This window comes from Lissotriton vulgaris, chromosome 11, assembly GCF_964263255.1.
Source record: "Lissotriton vulgaris chromosome 11, aLisVul1.2, whole genome shotgun sequence".
Taxonomy (NCBI): domain Eukaryota; kingdom Metazoa; phylum Chordata; class Amphibia; order Caudata; family Salamandridae; genus Lissotriton; species Lissotriton vulgaris.
The window spans coordinates 1,069,546,603-1,069,564,298 of NC_141699.1; the positions used below are offsets into that span (position 1 = coordinate 1,069,546,603).

Genomic DNA, 17,696 nt, shown 5'->3' on the forward strand with positions numbered 1-17,696 from the left:
ACCTGCAAAAGAAGAAAGACTTTGAAGAAAGTCTCAAGCAATTTTGAATCCCAAGTAAGTCTTCGACATCGAAGGATCAAGGGGACGAAGGACACGAGGAAATAGAGCTGCTGTTAACTCTGAACCCCAAAAATATCAAGAACAAGAAATCTTCAATGAGGAGGAGGAAGAAGAGCAAATCTACTATTGATCCAAGGTTTCTGAATACCAAGACACACAATGGCAAGATCTGGAAACAGACTCACCAGAAGAAGGGGTAGACCTGTATCCTTCAAGACCCTCACCACCTGATGATATTGGAATTCATAACCAGGTAATAAAGAAGGCAGCAGAGAGCTATGGTGTACAGTTTGAAGAGAAGAGACAACAATCCAGTTTTCTACTATAAACTCTTCTGCCTACACAATCAAGGAACCAATTTTTACCTATGCTCCTAGTGTTTTGGATCAAGGAAAGGAAGTTTTAAAGAACCAGCGACAAGAATTGGACTTACAAAGAGGATACCAGCTCCCACGTGGAATTTAGATATTGTGCTCTCACAATTGATGAAGGCACATTTTGAACCATTATACAAGGCTACATTACAAATGCACACACTAAAGACAGCTTTTTTAGTGGCCATAACATCACTACGCGGAATGAGTTACAAGCTCTCACATTACAGGAACCTTATTTTCAAGTTCACAAAGACAGAATTGTCCTGAGAACCGACCCAAAATTCATCCCAAAGGTTCTCACACTTCCACATGAACCAAAGTATTCAGATACCAAGCTTCTTTCAAAAAACGAAAACGTATACAGAGAGAATATTACACACACTGGATGCAGGATGTGCAGTAATATTATCACATCAAAAGGACAAAGGCGAACAGGAAAATAAAGCAACTCTTTGTATTATTTGAAAATAGTTTTCTAGGAAGGGCGGTTACCAAGAACACAATTACAAAATGGATAGCACAGACTATTCAGTTGTGCCACAAGAATGCAGGAGAAATGTTACAAAACATTCCTGGTGCACATTCAACAAGAAAGTTGGGAGTAACCATCGCTCTCCTGGCAGATACTCCATTACAAGATATTTCTATGGCAGCAACATGGTCCTCAGTGCACACTTTCACAAGACACTATTGTGTAGATATTCAAATGAACAAGGAAGTGCAAGTAGGGCAAAGGGTCTTACAACATCCATTTTCAAATCATTGCTCATCTTCAATCCAACCACCACTGTAGTAACAAATTGCTGCCGAATCTATGCACAGCATGTGAATCACGCTGGGAGAAAAACAGCAACAACAAAAAATTTCTAAAGATGGAGACCAAAGGTGAGGACTTTCGGAGGAAGCATGACAATATCACAAGGGGCACCAAATGGAGGTAGATTCCACCCACAAAAGACAAAAATAGTAAACAAAAGATTTTTTTAGGAGAATTTGGAGACCCAACCACTATATGGCGGAATAATGCACAGCTGAGCTCGTCATGAGGCACGGCGCTCGTGTGCTCATGACGAGCTGAGCTCGTCATGAGCAGACCCGTTCCCGTGGAACGCTCAGCAGAGCAGGGGATTTATCCCCGCATGAGAGCGTTCCACGGCTCATGACGAGCTGAGCTCGTCATGAGCACCGGAGCGCAGTGCATCATGACGAGCTCAGCTCACCATGAGCATCAATGAGATTAATATAGCCCACAAATGTGTTGGTAGTCTGCAGACCATTTCCAGAGGCCGCAAACTTGACACACCCTTAATGATGACAAAAGTCTGTGGACTCAATGTACCTAAGATGGTACCAATACACTTAAGATGGCACCCATAGTGGAAAACATCTTGGGTGTATGGAGTATGCATGCAGCCTGTGTGTTGAGGCTGCAAACTACTGGTACAGTTTTAGGTGGAAAGTCCTCAGCCACAATAAAGAGTCCCTGATCTACAGTAGATTGACAATTTTTTTTCTTTTAAAGTTTTTATTATATGTGACAGCTCCTTGTATAAACAAAGCAGTTTACCTCCTGACTGCAAGTTTGGACTAATGGCTAAAGATGAAAGTGAAGCAAAAAAAAAAAAAACATTAATGAAAAAAACCTAAACACTGTGTCTGGGGCCCTTGCTTCATGGAGTAAAAAAATGAATGAATCAAAAGCGAAAAGGCACTACACTGCATTAGAAAACTATAGAGAAGGTTGACGCATTTACGTTAAAGTCAAAATGTCCTCTTTATGGAGGCAAACAAATATTGAATCCTTTTCCTTTCTTAGAACAATTTGAAAATGTGAACTCATTCCATTTCATCTATTTACTTTAGATATAGATTGAAAAACAAAACTGAACAACAATGACAACAGTGATGCTTCTCTTTCAAAACATTTGTTCAAAGATCCCAAACAAAGCAGAACCTACTGTAGCATTCATGAACATTAACTACAATCTGATGATGGTGACCTCACTGACTATCCTACCTGCACAAACATAAGGTGAGTTGGGGGAGTTTCTGAGGCTGGGTATTGCTAACAGACAATCTAAACTTTTCTTTTTAAATAATTCACTTAAGGCCAGGGGCAGATACTGCGCAAGTCCCATCGTCAAGTCCACACAAAAGCCACTGAGAATGATGGCCACCATAAAAACTTGCTTTCATTTTAGCAGCATTCCCTAATAACCCCTTCATGGTATGAGAGTATACAGTGTATCTACACTTAACAGGCATCTTGTCTATGGGGTAATATAAAGAGTTATGTTATGTTTAAATATGAACACGCATTCGTGAGTTCATTTGGAAAGGATTGCATACAATTCTGAGCAATGAGTGGGTGGTGTGATCTGTGGCTAGGGAGTAAGAATTTAAGCACAGATAAGGCTTACACAGAAATGCTTCATAAATATCATTGAGTAGGATACCCAAAAGGATTGTAGCTCAGTTTCCTATGAAATTATCCCTGTACTTGCAAGGGAGTGACTTGATCATGACAGATTCTATTGCAAGTCTATGAAATTTAGATCTCTTGTTTGGAGACATTAACCAGAATTCCTGATTTCTCAACCACTTAGCACCTTCGGCAAGGAAACCTGGGATTTGCTGGAACTCTAAACGTCTAGAGCAGGGGTCGGTCAAAAGAGTCCGATTGGTTCAAGAGCAACATTTGATCCATCAAAGTCATTTGCATTAATTTATTTCCTGGACTGTATTGTTAATTCCACAATTGCCCATTGTATGAAGATACTTTAGACAATCACACATCGCTTTTCAATTGGTGATTGACTAAATCTCATTCAGTAACTTTAGAAATGTGATTCCTGTGAGATAGGAGATATTCACTTCATCATAGGTAAATATGGATACACAGGTGCCATGCTCAGTCTTTAGAATTATACTCCAGTTGTGCAAGATTTTATATTAAAAAAAAACACAACATGAGCTCTCGTAAAAAATAGTTAAGAACAGAATAAATAAACACAGAAAGAATCCAAACCCTGCTTTCTTGGAAGTTGAATTTAGAACTCAATTCCATATTGTGTTTATCGCAATTATCCAAAAATCACAGCACCTCTCGATAACAAACTTCTAAAAGAAAATGTTACTTACACTGTAAGCCTCTGTTTGCAGTGTGTAATGATGTAGATTCACATGCTCTGCAAACCCATGCCATCTAGTTTTGGGCTTGGATGTTTGCAACTTGTTTTTCATCAGTCGTCATTAGTGTCTGGCGGTATAGTGACTCCTCCCTTAGTTGTCAATGCACATGGGTCTGCTCCCTTGTTACTGTTCTTCACATTGCGGGTGAGCGTACTGATGGAGCAGTAAGTAGGATAGCTTGATGACTATGCATAAAGTTCTGCGTAACAAGTTAAATATTTAAATGAAAAAAAAGAATATCTGTACCAGCCACTGGCTATCATGGAGGCAGGTGGGCACATGTGAATCTACAGCACTATATGCTACAAACAGATGCTTACAGGTAACATTTTCCATTCATAGCGTGTTTGGCTGTACATACACATGCTCTGCATAGACTGTAAAGCAGTACCCCACCCGTGGTGAGGCAGTGAATGGTGCAGATGTTTGAAACAAACTTCTTAAGACAGTATGGCCAACTCTAGCTTGTTTGCGAGCTAGGACATACACACAAAAGTGTTCAGTAAATGTGTGTGGAGTGGACCATGTAACTACCTTACAAATGCCAGCTATAGGGGTATTAACAAGGAAAGCCATGGTGGCCCATCTCTTACAGGTGGAATGCGACCTAGGAGGTGGAGGTAAAATTCTCTTGACTTTGAAGTAGCAGGTTTGAATGATCTTGACAATCCACCCGACTATAATCACCTTTGAAGGAAGATGACCTTTGTGAGGTGTAGCGAATGCAACAAAAAGTTGCTGCGTTTTGGACCGGTCAATGCAGTACATTAGGGTGTGTTTTACATCAAGTGTGTGAAGAGTCGCATCACATGACTTCACACATGGTGGTCAAGCTCTCTCATCTAAGCTTCCTAGTGAGACGTCCTCTCATACGCTCCATTACAAAAATGACACTTCCACATGATCCCCTGATGATACTCCTTGGGTACTCTGGCAGTCGGGGCTGTACACCACTAACACTCCATTAGAACAACTAATGAAGAACCTTTTCTAGGGGACTTTCCTTAGCACAGCCCAAATGTGGAAATGCGTTATCTGGGGTCTAGTGCACAGGTCTACAAGGTTTGGATTGCTAACCCACAGGTACAGGTACTTAGATGAGCACCATCGTGGATTACAGGTTACATTAGCCCCACACCACCCACTGATTCGTTCTGCTGGTGATATGTCCGTGTTTTCTGGGTTACTAACAGTCCCATGAAGGGTTCAGGGATGCAGTGGCAATTCAGCCCAATTTCGTTCTTAGCATAGCACACACAAGCACTGCACTGAGTAAAGACACTATGTATTTTCTTTTTGTCCTTGAAGTTTTATATAAGGAGAACTTGATCCGAAGGCATCTGGTATCTGAGTGCTTTACATGAGCACCAGTTGCGTTACACAAGGACACATTAATTTTTTTTTGTTAGACACAGGAAGATTAAGTGATTTGTCCAGAATCGCAGGATGTTGAGTATTTACAAGTGTTTCATTGACAGTTTCATCCTGTTGCATACCACAAGTAATAACAACACAGAATATAATTAAAACAGCCCTTGTGCATGTTGCTAACAGCTACATTAAAACGAACAGACCAACAGCCTGCACTAAAGTTACTCATATGTGCTACACTATGAGAGCATGGAATAGCTAGCTTGCTAGCTAGAGGTTCTTGGAGCCTAGTCCACTGCATATCTGTTCACAGCTGAGGTTATCAGACTTCAGTCGGGAGAGAGTGTTCTCTCAGAAAGACAACAAACGAACAGCTGGGACCAGCCCCTCTTATCACTGGAGCAACTCTTAACATTACAGTGATATTCTAGCAGTACCTATCGTGGTAACCTAGTGCGAAGGGTCTCTCCAATTCAGTGGTCAATTTAAGGGGTCCCCAGCAGTACCAATTGTGCCAATAGGTACTGCTAGGGAGGACGCATGTGCAATCTGGCATGGGGGCAATGTCTATGCAGGAGGCCATCATGCCTCGAGAAGCATCACTTTTCTGACTGAGCGGACAACATGGCTGAAAAAGAGGCAGCAGCTGTTGTAACTTTTGTATTCTGGGTTGGCTAGGGTAAGCTTTGCTGGTGACTGGTCTGAGAACGGTTCCCAAGAAGGGCTTAATCAGAAGGGGATGGAGCTATAATTTGGCAACATTTTTGTTAAATCCCAACCTGTGAAGGAAGGAAATCATGTTCTAGGTGCGTGCCAGGCACCACAGCTTGCCTGCACTCTTGATCAGCCAATGGTTAAGACAGGGGAACATGTGAATGCCCCAGCCATTCAGAGTTGCGTGGCTACCACAGCCAGGCTTTTGCTGAACAACCTTGGGGTTGTAGCGATGCTGCATGGCAGAACTTTGAAATGATAATGCTGGCCACTTGGCATGAAGCAGCAGTATCGGTGGTGAGCGGGCTGGATAAACATGTGGAAGTAGGCATCCGTCAGATCGAGTGCCATCATGAAGTCGCTTAACAACAGGATGAAATACTAGAGTAGTCATGTGTAAGTGTTCTGAGAGAATGCACTTGTTATGGGGCCTGAATTCTAGTATGGGCCTTGGGTACCAGTCCATATTGGTGATTCGTACATCTCCATGCATGAAGATGCAGTGATATTGGCTCTATGGCACCCTTGAGGATGAGCACCTGAACCTCCTCTTGAAGAAGGCGATGGAGTTCCAGGCTAAGGGTGTGTTTGTGGGGTGAGATGTTTGTTGAGGTTGAGGGGAGCATGAGGCAGTAGCCATGCTCTATGATGGAAAGAACCCATTGATCTGATGTGATCTCTTCCCAGATGAGTAAAAACCCCTGAAGTCCTCTGATGTATAAGGGGTTGGAGGGAGAAAGTATTTACTTCTTCTCCATCCTGAGTAGGACAGGCTCTTTGAATGTATCAGGGGCAGTCTGGCAGTCTTAAGCACGCCCCTGAGCCTGGGGAAGAACTGGAGCAAACGCTCTGTCCTGAAGAGTCCCTCTACCAGGAAGTAATCCTCAGGAGTGGTGTGCAAGTCTACTTTGAGGGAGGCCACTGCGCATAAGATGCCCCTATGGTACGTAGTGGTGTCATTTCTGGTGGAAGCCTCGACTAGGACCAGCTCAAGGCCAGGATATCCCGGAGGGTTCTGTCATAGTATTCCCTTGGGTAGTCAAGTAGGGTGAAGGTGGAGTGGGGCATCAAAGTCCTCTTTATGGGGGAGTAGGGACTAGGACTACCTGTGGCCAAAAGAACAACAGTGACCTCTAGGTGAAGGCAAGAAGGGGCTGTGATGGTTCAGTGGATGGCTGGTGGCCTTGTCAATCAGTACCTTTTTCCGGTGCTGGAGCCAAGAGTCCGACCAGGGATCGGGTTCAGGACTGTCCTCAAAGGCAAGCCAGAGTTTTTTTTGGGTACTGTTCCATTTAGCAAACCCTCCAGCATATCGCGATTCACAAAAAAAAAATTGCGACATCAGCTGACTAGCGCGATGCCCGCAATATTTACAATTATTGCCGCGATATTTACAGAAAAGCGTTAGTAAAACAATATCCTTTTAATGGCTGTGCGCGCACACGTCACTACGTGCCGCCGTTCAGCCGTCCAGTACCCCTTCCTTCAGCAAGATAGAAGCATTTAGCCTACGTGGCTTTGATGTGCAAATGCGCCCCTTAACTTCGCCTACTGGCGCCTTGCTGCAGTCAGTCCTACATGAACAGGACTTTTGCTCGATGATGACAGATACTCAGAGAGAGCGTCGGTCGGCTCAGGCTGCGGAAGAATGTTATCAATTTCCTGCCGCCCAGGCCCGCAGGAATTGCTGCTGACACAGAGCGCTAGTGTTCAATTATAGGAGCATGGCAAGACGGCCCATCCTTCCTGAACTCGACATGTGCTGTAACCCTGCTGTGTGTGAGGGGGGAGGGGGAGCGGGCAGGGACACCTGGACACCGGGGTTTGTGTCTGGTAATAGTGAGTCTGACAGCAGGTGCTGAGTGTCTTAAAATGGCACACAGCATGGCTCTCAGGAAAGTGGCGCCAATATGATGAGCTCCTCTCACCAGCCGGGGCAGTCTTTGGGGGAGGAGAGGTGTTAGAACCATACAGAGAAACGCTAATTGATCCAATTGTAAATTAACCATTGACTGGGTAGCTGAGTTTTTTTGGAGCCGTTTCCTCACAAGGATAGTTACTCAGAGACAAGTGCAAATCTTTGGGGTAAAAAACTAAGGACCGGAAGGTAGTGAAGTAAGGGGACAGGGTGAGGATAGATTGCGAAGCCTAAGGGGTAACTTAAAATTGTAGGTTCACCATCATGGTCTGTGGTAATTGTGATCACACGTAGCGCGCATATTTGCAAAACCATATTTTATGAGGATAACTGTGATGTATTGTTTTTCTCACAGAGATCCTTTTGTTTGCTTGTGGAACTTATGCAGCACGATGCTGAATTCCTTTAGTATCCTGGAGTTTTCAAGCAACAATAAAAAATGTCAAGTTAACTGCTGAATAATGCTCCTTCTGTTGCAAGATCAGCACTTTGTCATGATAAAAAGGGCAGAGGATTATTCCTGCTGCAAAGGACGTAAATCAGGTTACAAATGCACTAAGATAGTGTCCTCCAATTTCCGGTACTTTGCTGCAGTTTCGAAATATTCTTAAAATTTCTAATTGCTCTAATGGGGGTAATTTAGGATATTCAGCTATTTACCTAGACTTCATTGCTTTATTTTGTTCAGGAGAAAGTGTCACTCAAAGTCGTTGAGTGTCACTCATATTTACACTGAATTTATGAAAATGTCACACACAAGCAATCTGAAACCTTGGCAGCTATTTACCCAGCAGCCGAACTTCAGAACTGCTGGGGATATTTTAAGGCCCCTTTTAGAACATTGGGTTTCAGAAAAGACGATAGTTTTTTAAATGGTTTTTCTTGCCTTAGTCCACTCACAAACTGTATCTTAAATTCCCACACTTAATTTGCAGCATTACTTTCTGGTAAAGCGCTCTAGGAGCAAAGCAGGCATTCCTGCAAGGGGCCTTTTTTTGTATTATCCATATATTTTCAATGTTAAAAAGGTTGATAGAAATCACTGTTTTTTAAAATGGACATGTCTGGAGGCAGTGGTGCCCCTGCAGGGGTGCATACATTGGTGCTAGAAAACCCCAGGGGGAAATAAGGCCCCATCTAACGAGGTGCAGATTTGAGCTGTGCTTCCGTAGAATCGCAGACACTTGCCTGTTACACAGTGGAATACTTGCAAAATCAGTTTACATTGATTTAATGCTGAAAAGTAATAATTCCGAGAAAAATAAAGTGCCGCAATAATGCCGCTAAATTTCCATTTTTGTGCCGCTAAATTAGCAAATCTATGCCGCAATATCCTGGGGGGTCTGATTAAGGCCAGCAGAAATCTTTACCATCTGTGGGTGGCTGATGACAGTCTTGTCTCTAGTTAAGCTAATGCTGAAGCTGTGAGAATGGGCCTGTCAAAGTCTTTGGATCCAGCCGTCGAAGCTGGACGCGGGGCAGTCAGAGTTTTTGGTGCCGAATGTGGCTGAGATGCTGACAAGGCCTTCAGTTTCGAAGTGTGTTTGGGTGCCGAGGTGTGACTTTAGGCTTGAAGGTTAATATAGGGCTAGAGTATCTGACTGGATCCATACTCTGATCAAATACCTTGCCTCGATGTCGACCGGAGGCTGAGGGCAGCATCACACATAAATGTGGTGATGGCTTAAGTGGGGCTAGCGTCCCAACCACTTTGGGTGAGGATAGGTGCCCTGTCTGGGTGTGTGGCTTGTGAGAGTTTGTGTGTTGGTAATACTAGTGACTTTCGGCGTCGTCTTGGTGCGCAGGCCGGTGCCGAGTGCTTATACATAACTGTCAATTCAATAAATCAATTACATGTCGAACCACGGTACTTTAAAGATGTATAGTCAAGTAATTTCAATGCAGGCACAAGACAGCACAAATACCTGCAAAATGTTGAAACACTGGTATCAATGTTCTCGCTGCACTAGAATAAGAGTGAAAGGTCTTCACAGTTTTGACATAAGGGAAAAGAGAACGTACTCACAGCTTTTCCAGTAGTTTAAGTTTGCTCTGGACCTGAGACGCTCGATTGGCATTGTATCGGAAACGGTCAATGAATATCTAAGAGAAAAAAGGTGTAGCAAGAGCACATCAGTCCCTGAAAACAGTGTCACAACACATTCAAGTTGTATTTATCAGAGCAGCACTTTACAACACTCACTAATTAGCTTTGAAGTTTGTCTTATCCAGCACTAGATTTTTCTTATATTTACATGGTCGAATCATTCCCAGTCAGGCTGTGGATCCCCCTGTAACTTTACATAGCAGTGAACAGTCAAAAAGTCTGTAGGCCTCAACAGCAGTGTTTGTTTAGTAGCACATCCACCTCATATGAAACAACCCGAACTTCGGCCAAAGATGGGGAAGTGCTGAGCTCTCTACTACCCCTAGAGGCCACCATAGCTCAGATTTCAACTGCATGTCATGTATGAGAGAGTCTTATACCAAAGAAAGGGAGTCAGAGGGATAGCGGAGTTGCAGCACACCCTCCCAATGTAACTGGATCACAAACTGAACTCCACTTTCATGAGCCGTATGGACGCTGAAAACACAGATTTATCTAGGGGCATTTCCTAAAAAGATAATTAAGGTTCTCACTCAGTGAGGTGACATGCATAATCAGCGGGCCCCTCCTTCGTCATGAAATAGTGATTATCCTTCATTTGAAGCTTCTTCTGGTCCTGTAGGCATCACTTTAAAGTTAGTGTATTGGAGTAATTCAATCAAAATGTATTCACACTCCCCATCACAAATTAAAGACACAGGATTTTGAAAGCTATATTCAAGTGTTTCCCCGTTATTAAGGTCTAACATTTATCCCGGGCATTCATCATGGTTGTGACACCATACGCATAGTGACCCTATATATTAATAGGTCTGTCCTTCTGACCCGTAAATGTGAAAATTTGAAATTTTTACTCTACACCTGTCAGAGCTGTGTGCATTCTCTGGTTGTAGTGACTGAAAAATAAAAACCTGCTTACATTAAGGATTTTTTAAATATATATAACAGCATACATAAGGAAGTTGGTTTTACATGCTTCCAAGATCACCACAAACTACATATCACGGTACGTGTTGTTTACACACCCTACCCATCTCCATTGTCACAAAAAGTGATCCTCCAGTCATGAATCAAGACAGTCTGAACAGAACCAGAAGGATTTATTAACTGCCTTAAGGCTTGAGCTTCTTGGGCAGTCTGCTGTGTGTGGGGATGGGGGGATGCGGGGGAGGGAGGGGATGAGTTATATTGTATTGGATATACAATTTATACAGACATAAAGTGGTACTCTCAATTGATGTCACCCCATTCAGCAATATGCCAGCGAGAAAGCTGAACAATGAATGTTTTGGCCTCTGCCTGCCCATTTCAAGGGATACTTCCCGTGTTTCCTGCTCTGCATACCTACACTATAAAGTCATTTCTTACCTCAATGCCCCACTCGGCGTCCATGCCTCTCTTTATGAAAGAAATTAGGCTCCTCGTTAAAGCCGGTCTACTTTGTTGTTTATTCATTTCCGCTGTTATCCTAATGGTTGAGCCTGATCAAAAACGCAGTTATAAAATGTGTCCTCTCAATGGTATTTCAAAAATATATTTGATATAACTATGAGTGATGAACAAAGATGAAAGGCATCTTTTGGTGCAAGTCAAAAATAGTCCATAATGTCATTTTCATTGTGTTTTGAGACCTCAAAGTGATTGACAAGTATAGTAGTTCACTTAGTCTGATGTATGGTACAGCTATGTTCTATTATATGGTTATTACATTTCTGGTTGTCATACCAAAATATTTCCGTGAACAAAGACATTTTTATATAGACTATTTCTTCTATTACAGTTCATATGCGACCTTAGCTACCTGGTATTACTCAAGCCAAAGTCAGATTTTGATGTGTGTGTAAGTCAATTTACTAATCTCACAATTCCTTCCACATCAGCAACAAAAGCTTTGCACTCAGTGGATGTCCACAGGTGCATTAGATTCAACACGGCCAAAGAACAGGATGTAAAAATAAGACCAGCTGTTAATGTCCTTCAGCTAGTCAGAAAGAGGCCAGACACTATCCAAACAGGGCACAGCAAGTTGGCTATGAGCCAGCATCTCCTTTTGCCACAGTAAGGTGGAGTGTCCACTCCTGGGCAGACAGAGGACACATTCTACAAGAAGCATGTTGGCAAACTACTGTACATAATACTAGTGGTTTGTTACAAGACATTTGCTGTGCTGCTATGTCGAAAATCAGGGTCATTTTCACCAATCACTACTCCCTCGAACGCAGCCATCGACTTAGCAGTTGGGCAGACAGTTCCACGCAATGAGCCGGTAAAGCGGAGCCTGCTTCCTGCCTTATTCAAATTGATGTACTGCTTGCTGTTCTGACTCCAGCATGTCTAATATATGAAAGATCCAATGCCGCAGAACAAATTAGTTACTAACCTGCAACTCCAGTTCTCCAGCATTAGCATCTCTCATATATTCACCAGAGACCACCCCTCCTTCATGGTCCGAGGCTCACTTCTAAATTAATATTCTTCATAGTTGTGCTTTAAAATGTGAACTGTAGCAGCATCTTAAGGGACAGGAGTGCTCAGCCCTTCCGACCCACTGAAAGAAGTTTGTATTGCCTCAAATGAGGTACATGTGCTACTAAAATAACACTGTTGTTGAGGCTTAAGTCCATTTTACTGCTATTTAGGATTTTTGGGGATTCCCAATATATATAGAATATGCCAGTACTGGAGGTACAAGTAACTAACTAATTTCTTATTTGCTTTATGCACATAGTTATTAAATTCTAAAAAAAAATCCTTTTAACTCAGAAAAGTTTGGCTAAGATTCCAGGACCTTTCTCACGGACTAGGGTAATTATGCTAAGTAAAATGACAGCAAAAGTTATGAGCTGGTTAATGAATGTATTTTAAGCACTGGTGTGAAGATGGTGAGGGAAGGGTTATCAAAGATACCTAGAACCTTCTCTACAGCAAGAAGTGTTTCTTCACAACAGAGTAAATCAGACGTCATACTCAAACCATCCCTACGATGTTTAGCAAAGTGGAAGAATATCCACTGGGAACTGAACAGAGATAATGAACTAATTAAATGCAGACATTGGGGCCTTAATTAAGCCTGCTCTACAGTTAACCATCTTTTGGCCTCCCAAAAAAAAGTTACGATTGCAAAATGACTGCTCCTTAACATTGGCTGCAAGAGATGAAAACCAGAGGCCTCCAAATGGGACACCATGACCAGCTGCCAAACCATATCAGGAAACTGCATTCTGTGGTGTGGTCAACAGTCTCTCAAACAAGCGTACAGTAGCCTAGAAAACAGATTGCTACTGAAGAGTCAATGATATGGAGCCTCTAAATTCAAACATGCCGCAGAGGTGGCATTTTAAATTTTAGGTAGAGAACCTAAAACAGGGGCACACTAATTTAGAATATTGTGGTGAGCAGGAAGGGCAGAATTAATATCAATGTAACAGAACACCATGCATGTTGATACATGCAGAAAGTTTGGTAGCAGAAGAAACCAAGCAGTGATTCAGCCAGTCCCCAACATGCAACTTACTCAGCTCACAGCAGTGCATTTCGGAGTATATAAAATAGAACATTGTTAATTTTAGGGCACAATCAGACCTTTCAATGCCAGCTTGTAGCCCCAAAGCCTCTGTACCTGGATGTGCTCTCTGTACTGATGCTGAGCTTCAAATTCGCGCTGCTGGTTCTTTAGACGTTCTTCTTTGATCTTCATGAAGTTTTCAAAGTCTCCACGGTATGTTTCTAGGCGCTGAGAGTGCAAGTGGATGATGTCAGTGGCTACAGCATTCAGGAAATTCCTGTCGTGGGAAACCACGAGGATGGTGGACTGCCAAGTCTGTAAAGGAACAAAATAATAAACAGGGCTTCGTGTACGCACTGACAGGATGGAAGGGCAAGAGGCATTCAACTGCTGCATGGACAGACACACACTAGAGCAAGGGAAGGGATCCAAGCTAAAGCCCAGCTAAAATATGGTAGGGTACTGAACAACAAATAGGAGAACAACGTTTTAGGAGAAGTCCAAATTAAGCTACAAGAAATAAAAGATGACTAGAGCTGAAGGAAAACTTTCATTGTCCAAGTCAAGCTAGAATCAGAAAACAAAATGCTATTCCTTCTAAGGTCACAAGTGATGCTGAAAGGTAGCAGAAGAGACAAACATATAAACATGAGAAGGGCTCCCCTACTACACTAAGGAGAGATCAAGCAAAATGACAGCATGAACACTCCACATAAGAGACTAGGAGCTGAACAGAGCTATAAGATTGGCGAAAACAGAGATCAGAACGAAATGAAGGTCACCACAGCACAGACCAGGCATGTACAGTGGGAAATAGAGAAAGAGTGATACAATCCAGTGCATGAGAGGCCAAGAGGATGGTCTAGTATGGCACATGTGCTCAGTTAGGGCACAGAGAGAAGGACTGCAGAATAGTAAGGGCCAAACCAAAAAGTGCTGCCCCACAGTCAATGGAAGACAGACTTGCCATTTATCACCACTGCCCAATAAAATTGACTGATGACTATTTCAGGGTAAACGTGTTCTTTCTCTCCATAGAACTCCAGGTGAAGCATCAGATTAGAACAGATAGAAAAAGGACAAACTTTCAGTATCACACGCTTAGACCAAATAGAACAGTCTTCAGTTCCACCCTTAACTAACAGTTTAGCTGCTAGGGTGCCCAAGCACCCCAGTGCCAGATGCATTTTCACATGTTTACAGTGGCCTTGAAAAAACAGGTCTTGTCTGGGTTATTCCCCTTCTTTATCTTTGCATCAGGTGAGCAGGACGTACATATGATCATTATGCTCCAAAGGCATAACTTAGAGCATCTATATATACACACACACTGTTGCAGTCAAGGATCAAAATACAAATTAAGGTTAAAATAACCAGCTCCCATAGCAAAAGGAAATAAACGAGCTACACCAGAAGATCCAGCTCAAACAGTTGAGGGCCTTTAGATGTGCCAGGCATACCAAACTCTCAAGACAGATGGTACATGTAGAAGGCACATATAGCTCTTCCCCAGTATCAGGGAACCAACATATGATGTGCCAGGCATATACAGCTTACACCGGGCAAGATGGAAAATTTGCCACACTATAACACTTCAGAAGCTTACTGTTTCCTGCTCCATGGTTTAAGGGAGGCTCCTTTAAACAATTATTGTGGATGCAATGGTCTATCAAGGGCAGTCCACAGTCCAAGGCTTTCCATCAGGAAGAGACAATAAAAGGGTTTAGCAGTAAAGGGTGGGGAGTAGGAGTAAAACAACAAAAGTAGGAACTGGATACCAAAGACACCAACTAAGCCCTTTAAGTTCTAGAAGTAATGAACCTTGATTCCATACTGTTATTTTCTTAGAAACAGCAGAAGTGTATTTACAACAATCTCTTATTTATTTAATATAGCACATACCTGCAGGTAGTTCTCCAACCAAATAATAGCCCGGACGTCCAACATGTTTGTAGGTTCTGAAAATCAAGCGTATGCATGTAAATGGTGTGCTTAAAGCATGGGTACTCACAAACTTTCTCTCGGGGGCCAAATTTACAGTGTGGTTTGTGTCCGAGGGCCGCACCGGTCGGGGCGGGGTCAGTGGGGAAGGGGGCGGGGTCAGTGGGGAAGGGGGCGGGCTAGAGCAACAAAAAAAACTGCAACCATGAGGTTGATCACAGGTCCCTGCAGCGGACGCCTTCGTCCACTGAGCCACCAGACCCAGCATACACACATCTCTCTCTCTGTCTCCCTCCCTCTCTTTCTCACTCTCACTCTCTCTCCCTCTCTCCCTCTCCCTCTCCCTCTCCCGCTCCCGCTCCCGCTCCCGCTCACTCTCCCGCTCACTCTCCCGCTCACTCTCCCGCTCACTCTCCCGCTCACTCTCCCGCTCACTCTGTTTCCCTCTCGCTCACTCTGTTTCCCTCTCGCTCACTCTGTTTCCCTCTCGCTCACTCTGTTTCCCTCTCGCTCACTCTGTTTCCCTCTCGCTCACTCTGTTTCCCTCTCGCTCACTCTGTTTCCCTCTCGCTCACTCTGTTTCCCTCTCGCTCACTCTGTTTCCCTCTCGCTCACTCTGTTTCCCTCTCGCTCACTCTGTTTCCCTCTCGCTCACTCTGTTTCCCTCTCGCTCACTCTGTTTCCCTCTCGCTCACTCTGTTTCCCTCTCGCTCACTCTGTTTCCCTCTCGCTCACTCTGTTTCCCTCTCGCTCACTCTGTTTCCCTCTCGCTCACTCTGTTTCCCTCTCGCTCACTCTGTTTCCCTCTCGCTCACTCCGTTTCCCTCTCGCTCACTCCTGAGGTCTCCCTCTCGCTCTCTCCTGAGGTCTCCCTCTCGCTCTCTCCTGAGGTCTCCCTCTCGCTCTCTCCTGAGGTCTCCCTCTCGCTCTCTCCTGAGGTCTCCCTCTCGCTCTCTCCTGAGGTCTCCCTCTCGCTCTCTCCTGAGGTCTCCCTCTCGCTCTCTCCTGAGGTCTCCCTCTCGCTCTCTCCTGAGGTCTCCCTCTCGCTCTCTCCTGAGGTCTCCCTCTCGCTCTCTCCTGAGGTCTCCCTCTCGCTCTCTCCTGAGGTCTCCCTCTCGCTCTCTCCTGAGGTCTCCCTCTCGCTCTCTCCTGAGGTCTCCCTCTCGCTCTCTCCTGAGGTCTCCCTCTCGCTCTCTCCTGAGGTCTCCCTCTCGCTCTCTCCTGAGGTCTCCCTCTCGCTCTCTCCTGAGGTCTCCCTCTCGCTCTCTCCTGAGGTCTCCCTCTCGCTCTCTCCTTCACTCTCCCTCTCTCTCCTTCACTCTCCCTCTCTCTCCTTCACTCTCCCTCTCTCTCCTTCACTCTCCCTCTCTCTCCTTCACTCTCCCTCTCTCTCCTTCACTCTCCCTCTCTCTCCTTCACTCTCCCTCTCTCTCCTTCACTCTCCCTCTCTCTCCTTCACTCTCCCTCTCTCTCCTTCACTCTCCCTCTCTCTCCTTCACTCTCCCTCTCTCTCCTTCACTCTCCCTCTCTCTCCTTCACTCTCCCTCTCTCTCCTTCACTCTCCCTCTCTCTCCTTCACTCTCCCTCTCTCTCCTTCACTCTCCCTCTCTCTCCTTCACTCTCCCTCTCTCTCCTTCACTCTCCCTCTCTCTGAGGTCTCCCTCTCTCTGCCTCCTTCACTCTCCCTCTCTCTGCCTCCCTCCCTCCCTCTCTCTGAGGTCTCCCTCTCTCTGAGGTCTCCCTCTCTCTGAGGTCTCCCTCTCTCTGCCTCCCTCCCTCCCTCCTTCTCCCTCTCTCTGCCTCCCTCCCTCCCTCCTTCTCCCTCTCTCTGCCTCCCTCCCTCCCTCCTTCTCCCTCTCTCTGCCTCCCTCCCTCCCTCTCCCTCCCTCCTTCTCTCTCTGCCTCCCTCCCTCCCTCTCCCTCCCTCCTTCTCTCTCTGCCTCCCTCCCTCCCTCCTTCTCCCTCTCTCTGCCTCCCTCCCTCCCTCCTTCTCCCTCTCTCTGCCTCCCTCCCTCCCTCCTTCTCCCTCTCTCTGCCTCCCTCCCTCCCTCTCCCTCCCTCCTTCTCTCTCTGCCTCCCTCCCTCCCTCTCCCTCCCTCCTTCTCTCTCTGCCTCCCTCCCTCCCTCTCCCTCCCTCCTTCTCCCTCTGCCTCCCTCCCTCCCTCTCCCTCCCTCCTTCTCCCTCTGCCTCCCTCCCTCCCTCTCCCTCCCTCCTTCTCTCTCTGCCTCCCTCCCTCCCTCTCCCTCCCTCCTTCTCCCTCTGCCTCCCTCTCCCCCTCACTCTGTCTCCGTGCCTTTCCCTCTCACCCTTGCTCTCCCTCCCTATCCCTGCCTATCCCTCCCTCCTTCTCGCTCTCCCTCCCTCCGTCTGCCTACCTTTCCCTTCCTCCCTCTCCTTCACTTCATATGGTCTTGGTACTCTGGGGTGCCTTGCAATATCCTTTTAATGCAAATTACAGGGTACTTTATTTCTTATAATATATGGTGACTCCATCACCCTTCCCACACACT

At 45.0% G+C, this 17,696-nt stretch overlaps 1 protein-coding gene across 1 annotated transcript in view; it reads right to left on the reverse strand.

Moving 5' to 3' along the window:
- Positions 1-17,696, reverse strand: part of ABCF3 (ATP binding cassette subfamily F member 3) — a 129,997-nt gene that overhangs the window by 55,102 nt on the left and 57,199 nt on the right. The window contains exons 12-14 of the mRNA XM_086944458.1: positions 15,147-15,202; positions 13,359-13,559; positions 9,659-9,735 (exon numbers count right to left, since the gene is read on the reverse strand). Of these exons, the coding sequence (XP_086800584.1) occupies positions 9,659-9,735; positions 13,359-13,559; positions 15,147-15,202 (334 nt within the window). The remainder of the gene's footprint in view (positions 1-9,658; positions 9,736-13,358; positions 13,560-15,146; positions 15,203-17,696) is intronic.